The 16,248-nt window shown below is 40.7% G+C and overlaps 2 protein-coding genes across 2 annotated transcripts; both read left to right on the plus strand.

The window, feature by feature from the left end:
• Window positions 1–5,135: 5,135 nt before the first annotated feature.
• LOC117350348 (olfactory receptor-like protein OLF1) lies at window positions 5,136–6,080 on the plus strand. Its single transcript, XM_033924608.1, has one exon. The coding sequence runs from the start codon at window positions 5,136–5,138 to the stop codon at window positions 6,078–6,080; it is 945 nt and encodes a 314-aa protein (XP_033780499.1).
• Window positions 6,081–12,387: 6,307 nt separating this feature from the next.
• Window positions 12,388–13,329, plus strand: LOC117350349 (olfactory receptor 5V1-like). Its single transcript, XM_033924609.1, has one exon. It carries the CDS (start codon window positions 12,388–12,390, stop codon window positions 13,327–13,329), a length of 942 nt encoding a protein of 313 aa, XP_033780500.1.
• Window positions 13,330–16,248: the final 2,919 nt, after the last annotated feature.

A 16,248-nucleotide genomic window follows, 5' to 3' on the forward strand; every position in this document is an offset into this window, starting at 1 on the left:
ATCCGCGTTTTACCCCTTCCCCTTCTCTTCTCTCCTTGGACTTTGCACAGTACAGGAGGAAATGCATTTCTGCTTTTAAACTTGCTACTCCAGCTGCTGTTTCTCCCCTTTCCCCAGAATTAGACATCATTTTTCCTACTCATTCTTTTGGGGGAATTCTTTCATTTTCTCTCTGTTCTTTGAAAAATGTGCAACTCTTCTCTCTTTGCATTCTGGACAGTACAGGAGGAAATGCATTTCTGCTTTTAAACTTGCTACTCCAGCTGCTGTTTCTCCCCCTTCCCCCAGAATTAGACACAGTTTTTCCTGCTCATTCTTTTGGGGGGAAGTCTTTGATATTTCTCCCTGCTCTTTGGGAAATTTGGATCTCTTTTCTCATTGGATTTTGCACAGTACAGGAGAAAATGCATTTCTGCTTTTCTTTCTTTCTTTGGTTTGTTTTCGATCCCGTCCTCTACAACGAGCTCAGAACGGGTTGCAAGGTTGACATACGTAATGCATAGACAGATGATGAATTTGCATGCGGTTTTGTACGGGGAGGATGAATTTTAAGAAAATGCTGAAAAAACTCAATTGTTTGCCACTGCCTTCTTATGCTAAGATGTATTTCAGTTGATAATCGCCTTCTAGAATTTTTCTGACCTCGAATTGATCGAATTAAGAACATAAAAATTGCCGCTGCTGGGTCAGACCAGTGGTCCATCGTGCCCAAGTCCACTCACGCAGTGGCCCTCTGGTCAAAGATCAGCGCCCTAACTGTGCTCTATACCTATTATAACAGGGATGTTTAACAATGTTGTCTTGACATGTCTATGTTATATGTGATAATCGGAGGGAAACAAGATTCTATTACATTACATTACATTACGGATTTCTATTCCGCCTATCCCTTGCAGTTCAAGGCGGATTACAAAAGATTTGTCTGGACATTTTCCAGTGAAGATACAATTTTTTTTTTTTTTTTAAACATAGGGGAGATAGCTGGATAGAATCCTATGGGAACTTACGGGATGTTTATTAAACTGACAGTGCAGAACTGTGTGAAAAAGACAAATGGAATACAGTTAGAGAGGGTAAGATTACAATCTATTTTAGGGGTTTGTTTACTAGGAAGGTGTTTAGGTGGGTAATTTGGGGGAGAATTATCTGGAGGAAGGTGAATCTTCTGGAGGTAAGAGAGGAGGGGTTAAGATATTTGGATGAATTTTTTGAAAAGCAGGGTTTTGATTTCTTTTCGGAATGTTTTGAAGTTGTCCGATATTGTCATCAGATTGGAGATGGAATGGTTGAGTTTTGCTGCTTGTGTTGCCAGAAGGTTGTCAAACGTTTTCTTGCGTTGTGTGCCTTTGAATGGGGGGAAGGCGAAAGGGTTCGAGGTTCTTCTGTGTCTTGAGGTGGAGATTTGGTTTATGTATGTCATATGGAAACCTCATAGTTGTATGCGGTATATAAATGTTTTAATCAAGTTTAGCATACAATTTGGTCTTTAAGTTAACATGCGGTTATTTCCAACTTCAGTTAACAACCAGAGAGGATCTAGTTCAGTGTACATTAAAATATATATGTGTGGAAAGGAGGGACTGGATTTATGGGAAGAGGTAAGTTTTTAGTGCTTTCCTGAAGTTCAGAAGCCCTTTGAGGGATCCCACAGATTTTGCTGCTCCAGCTGCTGTTTCTCCCTTTTCCCCAGGATTAGACACAGTTTTACCTGCTCATTTTTTGGGGAGAAGTCAATTTCAAATATATTTATTGAGTTTTCAGAACAAAACAGAGAAATACAAAGAACACAAGGAATGTTGAACAAGTGAACAAGAGGTTCAAATGAACCAACCAGAGATCCAGACAGTACATAAAACATGTTACATGAAGCATGATATGTAAATTGACTTCAAACCAAAATGAAACACAATGAAGACCTGGAGACTCAAAAGAACGCGCTACAAAGCCTGGAGAGGAGAAAGGCAAAGTGAAAAGAGAGGGAGAAAAGGGGAGGAGGGAGGAAGAGAAAGACTGATGATGGAAGAGAAAAAAGAGAAAATGATGAGTGAATAAAGGTTAGATGAAGGATACGGGACGGACATCCCACGCCACAATAGGAATAATAAGAGGAAAGAAAATAGATGAAAGTATTTTGTATGGTTGAGGTGAACAAATGGGAAAAAAAGGAAATATAAATGTTAGAGGAAAGACAACGGTTAAGGAGAGTAGTATTGGATTGGTTCCCATTTTTTTTGGGAGAAGTCTTTGATTTTCTCTCTCTGTTCTGTGAGAAATGTGATTCTCTTCTCTCTTTGCATTTTGCACAGTACAGGAGGAAATACATTTCTGCTTTTAACCTTGGGACAGGATCCTACAAATTTTAAGAGCATAAGAATTGCCATACTGGGACAGACCAACCCAGATCTCAAGTACCTTAGCTAGTTCCCAAGTAGCAAAACAGATTTTATGCAGCTTATCCTAAGAATAAGGGGTGGATTACCCCAAGCCATCTCAATAATGGTGTATGGACTTCTCTTTTAGGAATTATCCAAACCTTTTTTTAAACCCTGCTAAACTAACTGATTTGAACACATTCTGCAGCAACGAAGTCCAGAGTTTGTTTTAAATCTACTACTTAGTAGCTTTATCTCATGCCCTCTAATCCTCGTATTTTTGGAAACAGTGAACACTCCACTCCACTCCCTTTCCCCAGGATCAGACACCATTTTTCCTGATCAATCTTCTGTGCATTGAGTTAGTCCAATAAAAACAGGTATCACCTTATTTTCTTTGTTTTTTGTTTTATTTCTTTATACTACCTTGGCAAACTTCTGCAAGTGCTTTACTAACTATCCTGCAAAATAGCAGTAGGTCCATCTCCTTGTCTTTTTTTGTTCTTCTCCAAAACTTGTTTCTCAAGATGTTTCTATCCATTCTCCAGAAACCCCGATACTTGTCATAAATGTTTTGCTTTTTCTGTTTAAAGCTCTGATTATCTCTGGATTATTAAAGCTCTGATTATCTGCCCTAATAAATCTGGGATGGCAAATGCCACTATGGTTTCACACTTTGGAGATCTCATCTTATTTTTCCAGGGGTTAACTCTTCTGGAGAAGGTTCGGTGAAATCCTGAGTTTAGCCAGTGAGATTTATGAACATAAATCTTAAATATGCCTCACTGGGTTCTCTTACAAACTTCCCTTAGATATTCAGAGTTTTCTTTTTTCTGACTTTCTTCTCCTTGGTATGTTGTAATCAGACACAGAAGCACTGAGGAAAAGATCCACTTTATATCTGATCCCTGGGTTGTTTCAAAGACCTCAAATCTCAGACTCAGTACCACTGATCCCTGATCTGTCTTGAACACTCCCGACTCCAGCTCTCAACTTCTTGGTTTATAAGTTGTCTCAAACACTTCCAGAGCCAATAATTCTGGTCCTTGAGTTCCCTCAAGAACCCCCCAACTCTGGTCTCAATAACATTGTTCCTGAGATCTTAATGAATTTACTGTTAGTTCATGAGATATCTCAAAGACCTCTCAAAATCCAATATTTTGCTCTGCTGTTTCTTGGGCGCTCTCACTCCTCCTCTATCCTTCCCAGCCTCTTTACTGTTCAGCTCTCTTAGATTTGCCTCAGACTCTAAGAGGCCATTTTACTAACACTTAGGGCCTGGCCGTGCTGCTCCTGACGCTCATGGGAACTCTATGAGCGTCGGGAGCAGCACGGCTCACTGCACTAAAAACTGCTAGCGCAATTTGATAGAAGAGGCCCTTAGTGTACACTGTAAGCCTCATGGCATTTGGGGCAGCTGGTCTGGGGGTTGACAAGAGGGGGAGCTATTTGGGGCTTGGTCCTTGGTGGATTACAGGTTGTGGTGCTGGAGGTGGCTGTGTTGGTTCTGCTGGTACATAGTGATCATAAATCCCCAACGCTGATCCAGAAACTCCCCACCCCTTATATGTCATGTTTGTCTGTCCATATTAGATTGTAAGTTCTTCAGAGCAGGGACCGTCTATTATATGTTAAATGTACAGTGCTGTGTACACTTTTCATTGCTATAGAAATGATATATAGTATTAGTAGTAGCCGTAGCGCCCACTAATCTCAGCATGTGCTAAAATTATGTAAAAGGACTTTTAAATCATTTCATTTAAGCATATACAATCCATGTCTGCTGTTGCTTCTTCTGCCCTAACTCTAAGCTCGCCTTCTCTTCTACTTTGAGTAGAAATACTCACACTGTTGATCCCTGAATGCTCTTTTATCTAGGGGGAAATTTTATTTATTTAAATTTTTTTTATACCGCTTAAGAACTAAACGGTTCACAAGAGTTAAAACAAATATAATAATTATGACAAACTAAAATCTTAAAATCAACAGAGGAGAACTAAATTTTCTTTTCCAAAGAACTGTTAAGTCATAAGAATGCGGTGACACATGAATTGGGTTTTTAGCTGTTTCTTGAATTGAAACCGATCAATGAATTGTTACAACTGACCCATCAAAGCTTTCCACATCTTAACACCAGCTATGCAGAAAATGAGGAATATTCAGTCAGTATATTTATCTTATTAAAGGTTTTTGAAGCTTTTTCTTCAACTGCAGTTGTGAATTATTTGCTGCCAGCCACTTGGAGGCAGTGTTTTGTTTTACGGAAAGGTGGATCAAAGAAGGATTGGATAAATTCCTGAAGAATACGGGGATTAAGGGATACAGATAAAGGTAGGGATAGGCTATGAAAGGGTATAGATAAAGGGGATCCAAGGGTGTAGACAAGGATCACCTTACAGGTCATGGACCTGATGGGCCGCTGCAGGAGCGGACTGCTGGGTGCGATGGATCTTTCGGTCTGACCCAGCGGAGGCAACTTCTTATGTTCGTATGAGTGTTTCCCAAGTTGGTCTTGGAGTACCCCCTTGCAAGTCAGGTTTTCAGCATGTCCGCAACAAATATGCATGAAAGAGGTCAAGAAGACAGTATATGCAAATCAATCTCATGCATATTCATTGTGGATATCCTGAAAACCTGACTGGCAAGAGGGTAATCCAGGGCTGACTTGGGAAACACTGCAGTAGAGGTTGGTCTTTTCTACACCTTCCCTCTCTAATTTCTCTGTGTTATATTTTTTGTTTTTCACCTTAGTGAGCGCCGAACATGAATGACTTGGAGATGGATAACAAAACGCTGGACACAGAATTTCTTGTCTTGGGGTTCTCCGATCAAGAACATCTTCAGGGCTTGCTCTTTGCAGTATTCCTGTCCATTTACCTGGTGAACCTGATAGGAAACTTGGCCATTTTAACACTAGTGTTCTTTGAGTCGGGTTTGCACAAACCGATGTACTTCTTCCTGGGCAACCTGGCCATCTTAGACATCTGTTTAAGCTCTAGCACACTCCCAAAAATGCTGGTCCTTTCTTTAAGAAAGAGCAAGGCAGTTCCCTTTTCTGAGTGCATGGCCCAACTGTACCTGATTATGGCCTTCACGAGCACAGAGTTCTTCCTCTTGGCTGCCATGGCATACGACCGCTACGCAGCCATCTGCAGTCCCTTACACTACTCGATGATCATGAACAAGAGGGTGTGTGGCATACTGGTTGCCAGTTCCTGGATATCCGGCTTCCTTTGCGTTCTACCACACAGTATCTGGATGTGTCTATCTTCTTTCTGTGGCCACAACACAATTGACCATTTCTTCTGCGACCTCCAGACTCTGTTGAAGCTCTCCTGCAGCGACACTTCAGTCATTGAAATGTTGCTCGTCACTCTAAACATGGGCTTGGCGACAGGATGTTTCCTGCTCATCCTGGTGTCTTACTTTTATATAATCTCATCCATCTTGAAGATACGTTCAGTGGAAGGCAGGCGCAAGGCCTTCTCCACCTGCTCCTCCCACCTTACAGTTGTTATTATATACTCTATAACGGTTCTTTTGGTGTATGTGAGATCCCGGTCCATGAATACATTGCCTGGAGACAAACTCTTTGGTGTATTATACAATGCAGTCATCCCCATGCTGAACCCTATCATTTATAGCCTGAGGAACAAAGAGGTTAAATCCGCACTGATGAAGGGAACAAGGAGGAAAACAGTAGGTTAAGGAACGTCAATGAAAGATGCAGAAGAAATTTGAATAACTCCATTATTTATTGTAAATGTTTTATAGCGCATAAAACCTATAAGGTTTATGTAAGAAACATACATAAAATAAAAACAGTACGTACAAAATCGTCTTACTCTACAACCCCTTAAAAGACATCGATAATGAAATCACTCCCCCAATTTTTTTAATACGCAACAGAAGGATTTTTCACACATATCTTCACAAAGTCTCTTCCCATCTCACAACACCTCCAATCTCTTATGCAAGCATTACATGACGTAAAGGCATTCACAAACAATTGTCTCTTCAGCAATTTTTTAAATCCAAACCTGGATGCACAAAATTGCAATAACCCTGGTAAAGCAGTCCAGAGTTTTCCACCTCTTACTGATAACGTAGCATCCCCTATCCTTGAATGTACAATCGCCCTATCTATGTTCAAATTTAATTTCATACTTGTTTCTGATCTCTTTCTTCCTCTGTCTTCATCCCATGCCTTGGTCATCCATAGTAATAACCACATCCTATCTTCTCCTTCACCCTCCCCCTCACATAATGACTTTTGTACCCACACAAGTAACCATCTCCCTCTCCTATCCTGTCTCTTCTAATTTTGTGTAGTATCCATCACCCTTCTCTTCCTGGCATTCCTCACCTAGTGTTCTCTCACAGTAAAAATAACCATCACCCTCTCTTCTTCCATCAGTCCCCATCACTCAAGATACTATGTTTTAAGTGACCCATTGTTACTTCACATTCCGCAAGATGATGTGGATGAGTGGATATAGAGAAGAAACTCAGTATTGATGGCATCTAATACAATGTTTGTTTATTCAATGTCAACATACATGTAGGACGTCTATGCAGGGCAGGTTATCAAATCAGTATTGCCAAAAGGAAAAGGGCATCATGGTTCAGTGATGACTCTGAAAGAAGAGCGTCTCCATCTCTGTACAGGAGCACTGGATCAGTACAGAGTCACTGGGATGAGTTCCTCCTAAATCCATGCTAGGACATCGAGTTGTTGCCGACAAAAAGCTAGGACTGTAGCTTAAGTGTGGTTGGTTGAGAAAAGGCTATCAACATCTCTACCAGTTGGTTAGAATATGCAATTGGAGTAGAAGTAGCTGTAATGTTTACTATTGTACAATTCTCTATGGATGTTTGAATCAGATATTTCTCTATTTCTGTGCCTATCCTTGTAAATTTTCCACCAAATAAAAGAATGAAATAAAGCAAAGGGGTGTTGATTCTAAAGTCACTGAGATAAACAATTCTTTCCCAACCAGAAACATAAAAATGTGATGATAGACAAAGCTTACTAGGTTTATCTCATATGCCGATGCACTCATACAAAACCAGAGGGAATGTGATGGTGAAGAGGGACTGGATTTCCAACACCACTGTCTCTATTGTTTGGCTTTACAATTAGATTAACACAACATGGATGCACTATGTTTATCAAGCACTATTCACTAGGGATATCCTGAAAACCTGACCTGTTTGTAGCCCTTGAGGACTTAATTTGGACAGGCCTACTCTAGGCCTTAAACTCTGATACGATGGTGTCAGTATTCCAAAGTGATTTAACTGCCCCAAACCGCTCCTAGCTAGTTAAATCCCAATATATATACCTCAGACTGCAAGACATTCAGAAAAGAAATAAAAACTATACTTTTCAAGAAATTCCTAAATCAGCCCTAACTTCACGTACTATTAACAACGCTAAAATTGACAAAAGATTCTACCCTTACTACCCCAGCAATAACAATAATGCAACCAATGTAACCTCCATTTACACACTTCTTGTAAGCTGTATAAATCCTTGCCCCGAAAATGTCAAAAGATCTACTATCTACCACTCTAGTATATCATCTGTTCTTCCATTGTAACCCCGTTTATAAATCTTTTGTAAGCCGCCTTGAACCGCAAGGTAATGGCGGAATAGAAATCCCTAATGTAATGTAATGTAATATAAAACTGAAACATCACTGAATAAGAAAATAAGGTCCATCAAGCCCAGTAGCCCGTTCTCACGATGGCCAATCTAGGTCCCTAGTACTTGGCCAAAACTCAAGGAATAACAATATTCCATGCTACCGATCCCGGGCAAGCAGTGGCTTCCCCCTTGTCTTTCTCAATAACTGACTATGGACTTTTCCTCCAGGAACTTGTCCAAGAATTCTTACTTTCCCTCATGCACCCACACTAAAGCACTTTCAAAAAATAGAACTCAACGTGGAAAAAGTCAATAAAAGCACATTCAAGTTACAAATATACATAACCAACCCTTTTATCCCCCCCCCACCCAATGCTTAATTAATAAAACACAAAAACATAGATTTACCCAATAACCTTACCTTATTCAGATTAATAATATCCTCCCCACCCCATCCCAGACGTAAATACTCAAAGGACAAAATTAGGACAAAAATACCCCCGTCCCACCCTTCCCTGGTTGTGTAATAAAATAAACAAAAATTGTCTCATACTATAATGAAGTAATATAAGATGCCAACGGGCCCCAAACCAATTTAAATAAATTACTGTGCCCCAAACTATCGGCATTCATTTTTTCATACCTATAGCTGTAGCACAGATTTGCCCATCGGAAAGGAAAATTTAGGCGGTTGTAATTCTTCCAATTACGAGTAACCATCTGTATGGCTATCCCAGTCATTACTAGAAAAAGACGGCATTTTAATATTTTGATTACTTGCGTTTTACCACAGAGTAAGGTTCACTTTTGATTGGGAATACTAGTGGTGACTTCATTTACAGCACTTCATTATGAAATAATTTAGGTCAAGGGATGTATCATGCTTAATTTACCCTGCTGGGTTTCCAAGCTTACAACTCACTTAAAAACTTGTTGAGCTGTATCTGTTACTGAAGTGCTGATATGAGGTTTTTTCAAATGATTTCATAAAATTATTTCCCTTCCTTTGTGAACCTCTCTGTGAGATGAAAAAGAATTCCTTTTGTTTTTCTCTCACACTAAAGCACACACACACAAAAAAAAGGGAACACAAGAAGCAGAGCTGGAACACACAATTAAAATTGCAATTAATCAAGTAACTCCTGATTCTTCTGTGCTGTTTTCTCCTTTCCAAAGCCTTTTTCCCTTCTTCTTTTTCAGGCACAATGTGACAGCATCTCGGGGGGGATATATTGCAAGTTCTAAAGCCAAAACTATTGACTGTTCATTGCTCTTCCTTTGCCCTCAGAGACTGGTCCTAAGGGTTTTTAAAACCTAGTTAAGTGTCCCTGCTAGGGCCTTCCAGGTGTGCAGATGACAGAGCAGAAATTGTTCACTTTGCATTGAAGAGAAGACATTTGGATTCTGTACATGAATTGCTTTTATTGTTTAAGCTCTCATTGTAAAAATTGTTTAAATTCACAAATCTCTGATATATTAAAATTAGTCATTTATTAAAGCACATGATCGGCGTTTTTGGAAGTGATTAATTCTACCGTCTCATTGTTCCAGCTTTTTGAAAAGTACAGCATAAAATCCCATGACCTTTGAGGCAAGAAGATCACAGGTTGATTAGAAATTATTTTTCACTGCCAGGTAGAGACTGAAAATCTAAGTTTTGCTGGGGTATGATTGGGGGAGGAGAGGTTAAACAACAGACAGTACTGTGAAAAGTTGGCACAGCCCACTCCCCAGACTACTTAAGCCACCTCTGTGCAGCTCTACTAGGCTTTCCTATGCCAGGTGCTGATGTTCCGGAGCCAGGTATGAACATTTTTATTCTGAACTTTTTTTGGGGGGTGACGGGGTCAGTAAACATGGAGGTAGCTTGTGGGGGGTCTTTACTTTATCTCTGCTGTAGTTATCTGGCCACTTTAGATACCTTTTGGGCACTTATATGTGTCTTTAGATCATCTAGCTCATAACATATAAGTTCCGTCTAGGCAATCCCGTCAAAAATTTGATTATCGCTGCAGGACGACTAAGTCTAGGTCAGGCCACATCCCACCTCCAAAAATGCCTCTTTCAGCTCTGGGAGCACAGTGAGATTCATAGGCCTAAAAAGTCCCTGGATATGTCTAAAAAGCCGTTTCAATTATCGGCACTTGGACGACCTGTCTAGATTGTCCAAGTGCCAACTTGGGCGAGTTTTTAGACTTATTTCAGTTTTGATTATGAGCCCCTTAGCCTTTAGGAAGGGGAGGAGATAGTGGATGCTGCAGATGGACAGACTGGATGCCTACCAGTTATAATTCATTTTCGTTTCATCTATCTTCCAGTCCTTCTGGCACAGTCCCTCATGACTACTTGGTTTCTAAGGGATAAACTTGATCATAATACCTGAAAACAGAGAAGCAATTTGCAAATGACTTCCCGTCTCCCTTGTTCTAGCCCTTTCCTCTAGGTTTTCTTTGTTTGAAGGCAATAGCAACTTCATACGAGAATGTTTTTGGTTTATAAAATTTAATATATTTTTTAAAAAATCATTTTTGGTTGCACTCTGTTACTGAGGCCATAGGGTAAGAGAGGGTACATTTTGTTTTTGAGCAGAATCATTGTGTCCGTCGCATAAAAATTTCCTTCAACTTTTTGGTCTTAAGAAAGTAAGACTTTCATCTACTAGAGCCAGAGCATTTTCATATGTTGGTCCAGCACTTTGGAATCATTAAGAACATAAGAATAGCGTTACTGGGTCAGACCAAAGGTCCATTAAGCCCAGTAGCCTGTTCTTACGGTGGCCAATCCAGGTCACTGATACCTGGCCAAAACCCAAGGAGTAGCAACATTCCATGCAGTGGCTTACCCCATGTCTTTCTTCAGATTGATCTTCCTTATCTTGTTAAGTCAGTTCTCTTCCAGCATTATTTTTTTTTTTTAAGTTCAATATTTTTTATTGAGTTTTTTGAAAAAATATAAGAAACAGTTCAAGTACAGGGTATCAAAAAATAAAACAAAACATTTAGTATAACAAATATTCAGTTACATTGTGCAATGTAGAATTGAATCATTTTAAAAGATCTAAAGTACTAGGACTGTTCATGAAAAGATAATAAAGGAAAAGATAAGAGGAAAGAGAAATTGAAGGAAGAAAGAAAAAGAATAAAATGAGGAAAAAGATGAAGGTAAAGAAAAAGAAGAAGAAGAAGAGAGGAGTGTCTATGAAATAGATTGAACATGTAAATGTAAATCACCCTGGAAATTCCTAGACTCATATGTTCAATCTATTTCATAGACACTCCTCTCTTCTTCTTCTTCTTCTTCTTTTTCTTTACCTTCATCTTTTTCCTCACTCTTCCAGCATTATTATGAAATTCTAAAGGTCTGTTGGTCAGGCTGTTCCATGATATTTTTCTGATGTTTAATATATCTGTTTATGCTAATTGAAAAATGATTAAATTTGCTGTATATTATACTTTTGTAAAGGCAGTATGTCAAATTCAGGAGCGCCACTGAATTTGTCCTCTAACCAGCTATTGTAAAACTGGCTAAATTTTGGGCAGAGTCACTATTTATCCAGCTGGAGGCAATATTCTGTCCACTAACTGGCTAAGTAAGTAGGCACCCCCACTCCCATTTCACAAAATCACGGTAGCGGCTGCCTCAAAGCAAACGCTCTGATGACTATTAAACCCCTATGGGCATCGGAGCAATTACCACAGCAGCAGCCATTACCGCGGCTTTGTAGAAGGAGTCCAAAGTTAGGTCAGCAAAAAAAGCTGTCTTATCTTCATATGCCAAGCTAGCTGGGCACAGGATGGAATATCAGTCTGTGACTGCTTAACTTCCACATTGTTGCACCAAACCATGCACTCAGTGCCACAGGATGGACATGCCCAGGCATTGTCCATCTGGGAGCTATGTCATCCCATGTCTGTGAGCGGTTTGCAAGCTGCTCACTGAGTTCTTTCTAAGGCTCACAGAAGTCCTCCGTCCAGGTTCCACCACTGGCAGTTGGGCATCAGTATCACAGTTTCAATTATCTGCCTCTGGTGATGGAAACCTCTGTATTGCTGCACAACCCACAGTGATGGGAAGATAGATGGAAGACTCCTAAGTAATTTAGGGTGAACACTGCACAAATGAAGAAGATAGAACAGAGTAGACAACTATTTTTATATTGCCTATCTGGCAAAAGAATGCCTAAGACTTGGTTGACTGGATATTTGTATGGATGAGGGTGTCCTGCAGAATGCAGAAAGGAGGAATTGAATCTCATCTTTAGGCTCTGAACTATCTAGTTACTGCTATGAGGTCTGACTTCGCCATAACTTTTAATTTTTCTCTACATTTCTTGCTATCATTTTAGCAAGCTCCACACAGTAGATCATGGAGAGGAGAAACCAAACACAAGTCACAGAATTTCTCCTCCTGGGGTTCTCCGATCATCAAGACTTCCAGATATTGCTCTTTGTGGTTTTCCTGAGTATTTATCTGATGAACCTGATGGGGAACCTCATCATCCTGGTACTGACGTGTTTCGACCCTCACCTCCACAAGCCCATGTACTTCTTCCTCAGTAACCTGGCCCTCCTAGACATGTCCTTCACCTCCACCACATTCCCCAGGATGCTGGTCAGCTCTGTGACCAAGGACAAAACCATATCGTTCTCAGGCTGTCTGACCCAGCTCTACCTCTTTCTGTCTTTTGCAAGCACTGAATTCTTTCTCCTCACTGCCATGGCATACGACCGCTACGCAGCAATCTGTGACCCTTTGCGCTACCACCATGTCGTTAACAAGAGGGTCTGCATCCAGCTGGTTGCTGCCTGCTGGATAGTAGGGTTCCTAGATATCGCTCCTCACACCATGATGATCTCCCAGTTATCATTCTGCGACTCCAACATAATCAACCACTTCTGCTGCGATCTTACAGCCCTGATCAAACTCTCCTGCAGCGACACTTCTGTCATTGAAATGCTGGTCCTGACAGAGAACATGTGTCTGGTCACAGGTTGCTTGTTGCTCACTGCCACCTCTTATGTCTACATTGTTTCTGCCATTCTGAGGATCCGTTCTGCCGAGGGAAGGCGCAAAGCCTTCTCCACCTGCTCTTCCCACCTCGTCTCCGTTGCTCTCCTGTACGGGGCTGTCTTCTGCGTGTACATGCGCCCAGCGTCCCTTTATTCATTGGATCAGAACAAGCTTTACGCAGTGCTGTACAATGCCGTGGTCCCCATGTTGAACCCTATCATTTACAGCCTGAAGAACAAAGACGTGAAGTGTGCGCTGTGGAAAATTGTAGCACGGAAAACAATTCTGCAGACATGATTATTGTGATTGTAGAGGGGAGAAAACAAATATTTATTCTGATTATTTTATGTGCATTACTCTTTATGGAGTAAACTTTTATTTGTTGCACATAAATCAGGATGTGTATAAAATTGTGCACCTGAGCAAGCTTGTAAAAACGCCAAAACATCAAGCCTAATGTGTGTTCCTGGGGCAGAGTTCCAACCTACATGTGTATTTATAGAGTTATACCTGCTCAATATGCGTCTTAATGCAATGTTTTGATGTTATACATCTGTATTATTTTCTGTTTTGTTGTAAAACCTTAATAAAAACTCATTGAACTTAAAAAAAAAAAAGAAAATTTCAAGACCCTGGTTTAAGAAGGCATCTCCCTTATGTAGCTTTTATAGAATAGCTGCTTTCTAAATTTTGACATAACTTCATAACAGAGAATCTACATACCATATGAAATGTATCAGAAGTCATTGTTTTTAACAGTTTGCTGTCAGCTCTACAGCTCAGTTCTGTGTCAGAGAAGAGGAGACATACATAGGTTTACTAGTTATTTGGGGGGTAATTTTAGAAAAGAATTTTCACGCATAGTTGGTTAGAGCTACAGCCTCGACACCCTGAGGTTAGGGGTTCAAATCCTGTATTGCTCCTTGTGACCCTGGGTGAGTTACGCAAGCCTCCATTGCTCCAGGTACGTTAGATAGATTGGGAGCCCACTGGGACAGACAGGGAAAATGATTGAGTACCTGATTGAAAACTGTTTAGATAACTTTGATAGGCCGTATATAAATACCTAAAATAAATAAATAAATCATAAGAACATAAGAGCTGCCGTACTGGGGCAGACCACAGGTCCATCAAGCCCGGTATCCCGTTTCCACAGTGACCAACCTAGATCACAAAAATCTGGCATGATCCCAAAGAGTAAAACAGATTTTATGCTGCTTATCCTAGGAATAAGTAGTGAATTATCCCAATTCTATCTTAATACTGGCTTATGGTGTTTTGTTTTAGGAAATTATCCAACCATTTTTTTAAACCCTGCTAAGATAACTCCATATAATTTTCACTCCTGCTCATAACCATTAGCCTGTCTCATATTATAGCTCCTCAGCCCTTTCCCTATACCCTCAGTAATAACTATCATTTTGTTCCTCTTATCACTCCTCACCCCTAACCCCTTATAACAGTAATAACCATTATCACTGCTTGGCGTTTCTCGAGAGAGTTCAGAGGAGAGCGGCACGTCTGATAAAAGGGATGGAAAATCTTTCATACGTTGAGAGATTGGAGAAACTGGGTCTCTTTTCCCTGGAGAAGAGGAGACTTAGAGGGGATATGATAGAGACTTACAAGATCATGAAGGGCATAGAGAGAGTAGAGAGGGACAGATTCTTCAAACTTTCAAAAAATAAAAGAACAAGAGGGCATTCAGAAAAGTTGAAAGGGGACAGATTCAAAAGAATTCCAGGAAGTTCTTCTTTACCCAACGTGTGGTGGACACCTGGAATGCGCTTCCAGAGGGCGTAATAGGGCAGAGTACGGTACTGGGGTTCAAGAAAGGATTGGACAATTTCCTGCTGGAAAAGGGGATAGAGGGGTATAGATAAAAGATTACTGCACAGGTCCTGGACCTGTTGGGCCGCCGCGTGAGCTGGATGGACCTCAGATCTGACCCAGCAGAGGTATTGCTTATGTTTTTATGTTCTTAGAGTAAAATGTCCTCAGACACTCTTGGCAGGAGAAAATAATTATACACTGCAACGTATCCACTATGTGGCGTCTATGTGGTTTACAACCAAGTAATTTCTCAGGTAGTCTAAGTGTTTTCCCCTATCTGTGCTGGCAAACTCACAATACACTGAATGATCTGCAGGACACTAGAGATGTGCTTCTTAAACCTGACCTAGGGGACCCCCCAGCCAGTTGGGTTTTCAAGATATCCCTAATGGGTGTGCATGAAGCCGATTTGCCTATGATAGATGTGACAGGCATGCAAATTGGCCTCATACATATTCATTAGGGATATCTTGAAAACCCAAATGGCTGGAGGTCCCCTAGGTCAGGTTTAAGAAGCACTGCACTAGACCATGCCTAAATTAACCCAAGACAGTCTTACTTCTTCACCACACTAAAACACACTACAGAAAAATGAACACAGAGGAATAGAGCTGGCACACAAAATTAAAATTAATCAGGTAACTCCTGATTGCTTAGTGCCCACTGCTCTCTCTCTCTCCCTGAGCACTTTGTCCCTCTTCTTGTAGACACAGTGTGACAAATGGTCCCTGGAGAAGATTTTGCAAGTTCTAAAGCCATAACTATTCACCGTTCGGTGTTCTTCCACCGTTCTTAGAAACTGGTCCTAAGGGTTTTAATAGCCAGTTAAGTATTCCTGCCAGAAGCCTCCAGGTGAGCAGATGAAGGAGCAGAAATTATTCACTTTCAAGTAAGAGGTTCATTGTCATTGTGTACAAGAACAGCAGTTGTTTCTAAAGTTGCATTCAGGTCTCTCTCTACAAAAATTAAGATTAACAATTTGCCCTAACAAATCTGGAGGTTGGTCTACACTAGGTTTTGAGATTATTAAAACGAGCCATTTATCAAAAAGAAAGAAATGATCAGCATTTTGAAATTCTAGAAACATGAGAAGGTAGAATCCTCTAGAATAAAACCTTAAGTGCGCATGTGCACTTACAACTGCGTTTTCCCTGCCGCCATGGTGTCTGACTCCTTGGCGGTGTTCAATTTGCGGCAAGCAGCGGCTTGAACACAAGCTGTTGGGGAGGAGCATGGAGGTTCAGCACAGCTAGAGCAATTTGTGAGTTCCTGGCCCTTCAGTCGCAGCCGTCTCCTATGAGCTGTCTGTCTGCCCCGAGCAGCCACTTCTTCCCCGGGCAGCCAAGAAGGCTCAGTAAGCATTAAAGTGCCCAGATGGAGGCC

Source organism: Geotrypetes seraphini, chromosome 16 (genome assembly GCF_902459505.1).
Source record: "Geotrypetes seraphini chromosome 16, aGeoSer1.1, whole genome shotgun sequence".
NCBI lineage: Eukaryota > Metazoa > Chordata > Amphibia > Gymnophiona > Dermophiidae > Geotrypetes > Geotrypetes seraphini.

What these genes read in the sequence shown, in the direction of transcription:
- LOC117350349 (XM_033924609.1), top strand. Translation starts at nt 12,388, where the DNA reads ATGGAGAGGAGAAACCAAACACAAGTCACAGAATTTCTCCTCCTGGGG.
- LOC117350348 (XM_033924608.1), top strand. Translation starts at nt 5,136, where the DNA reads ATGAATGACTTGGAGATGGATAACAAAACGCTGGACACAGAATTTCTT.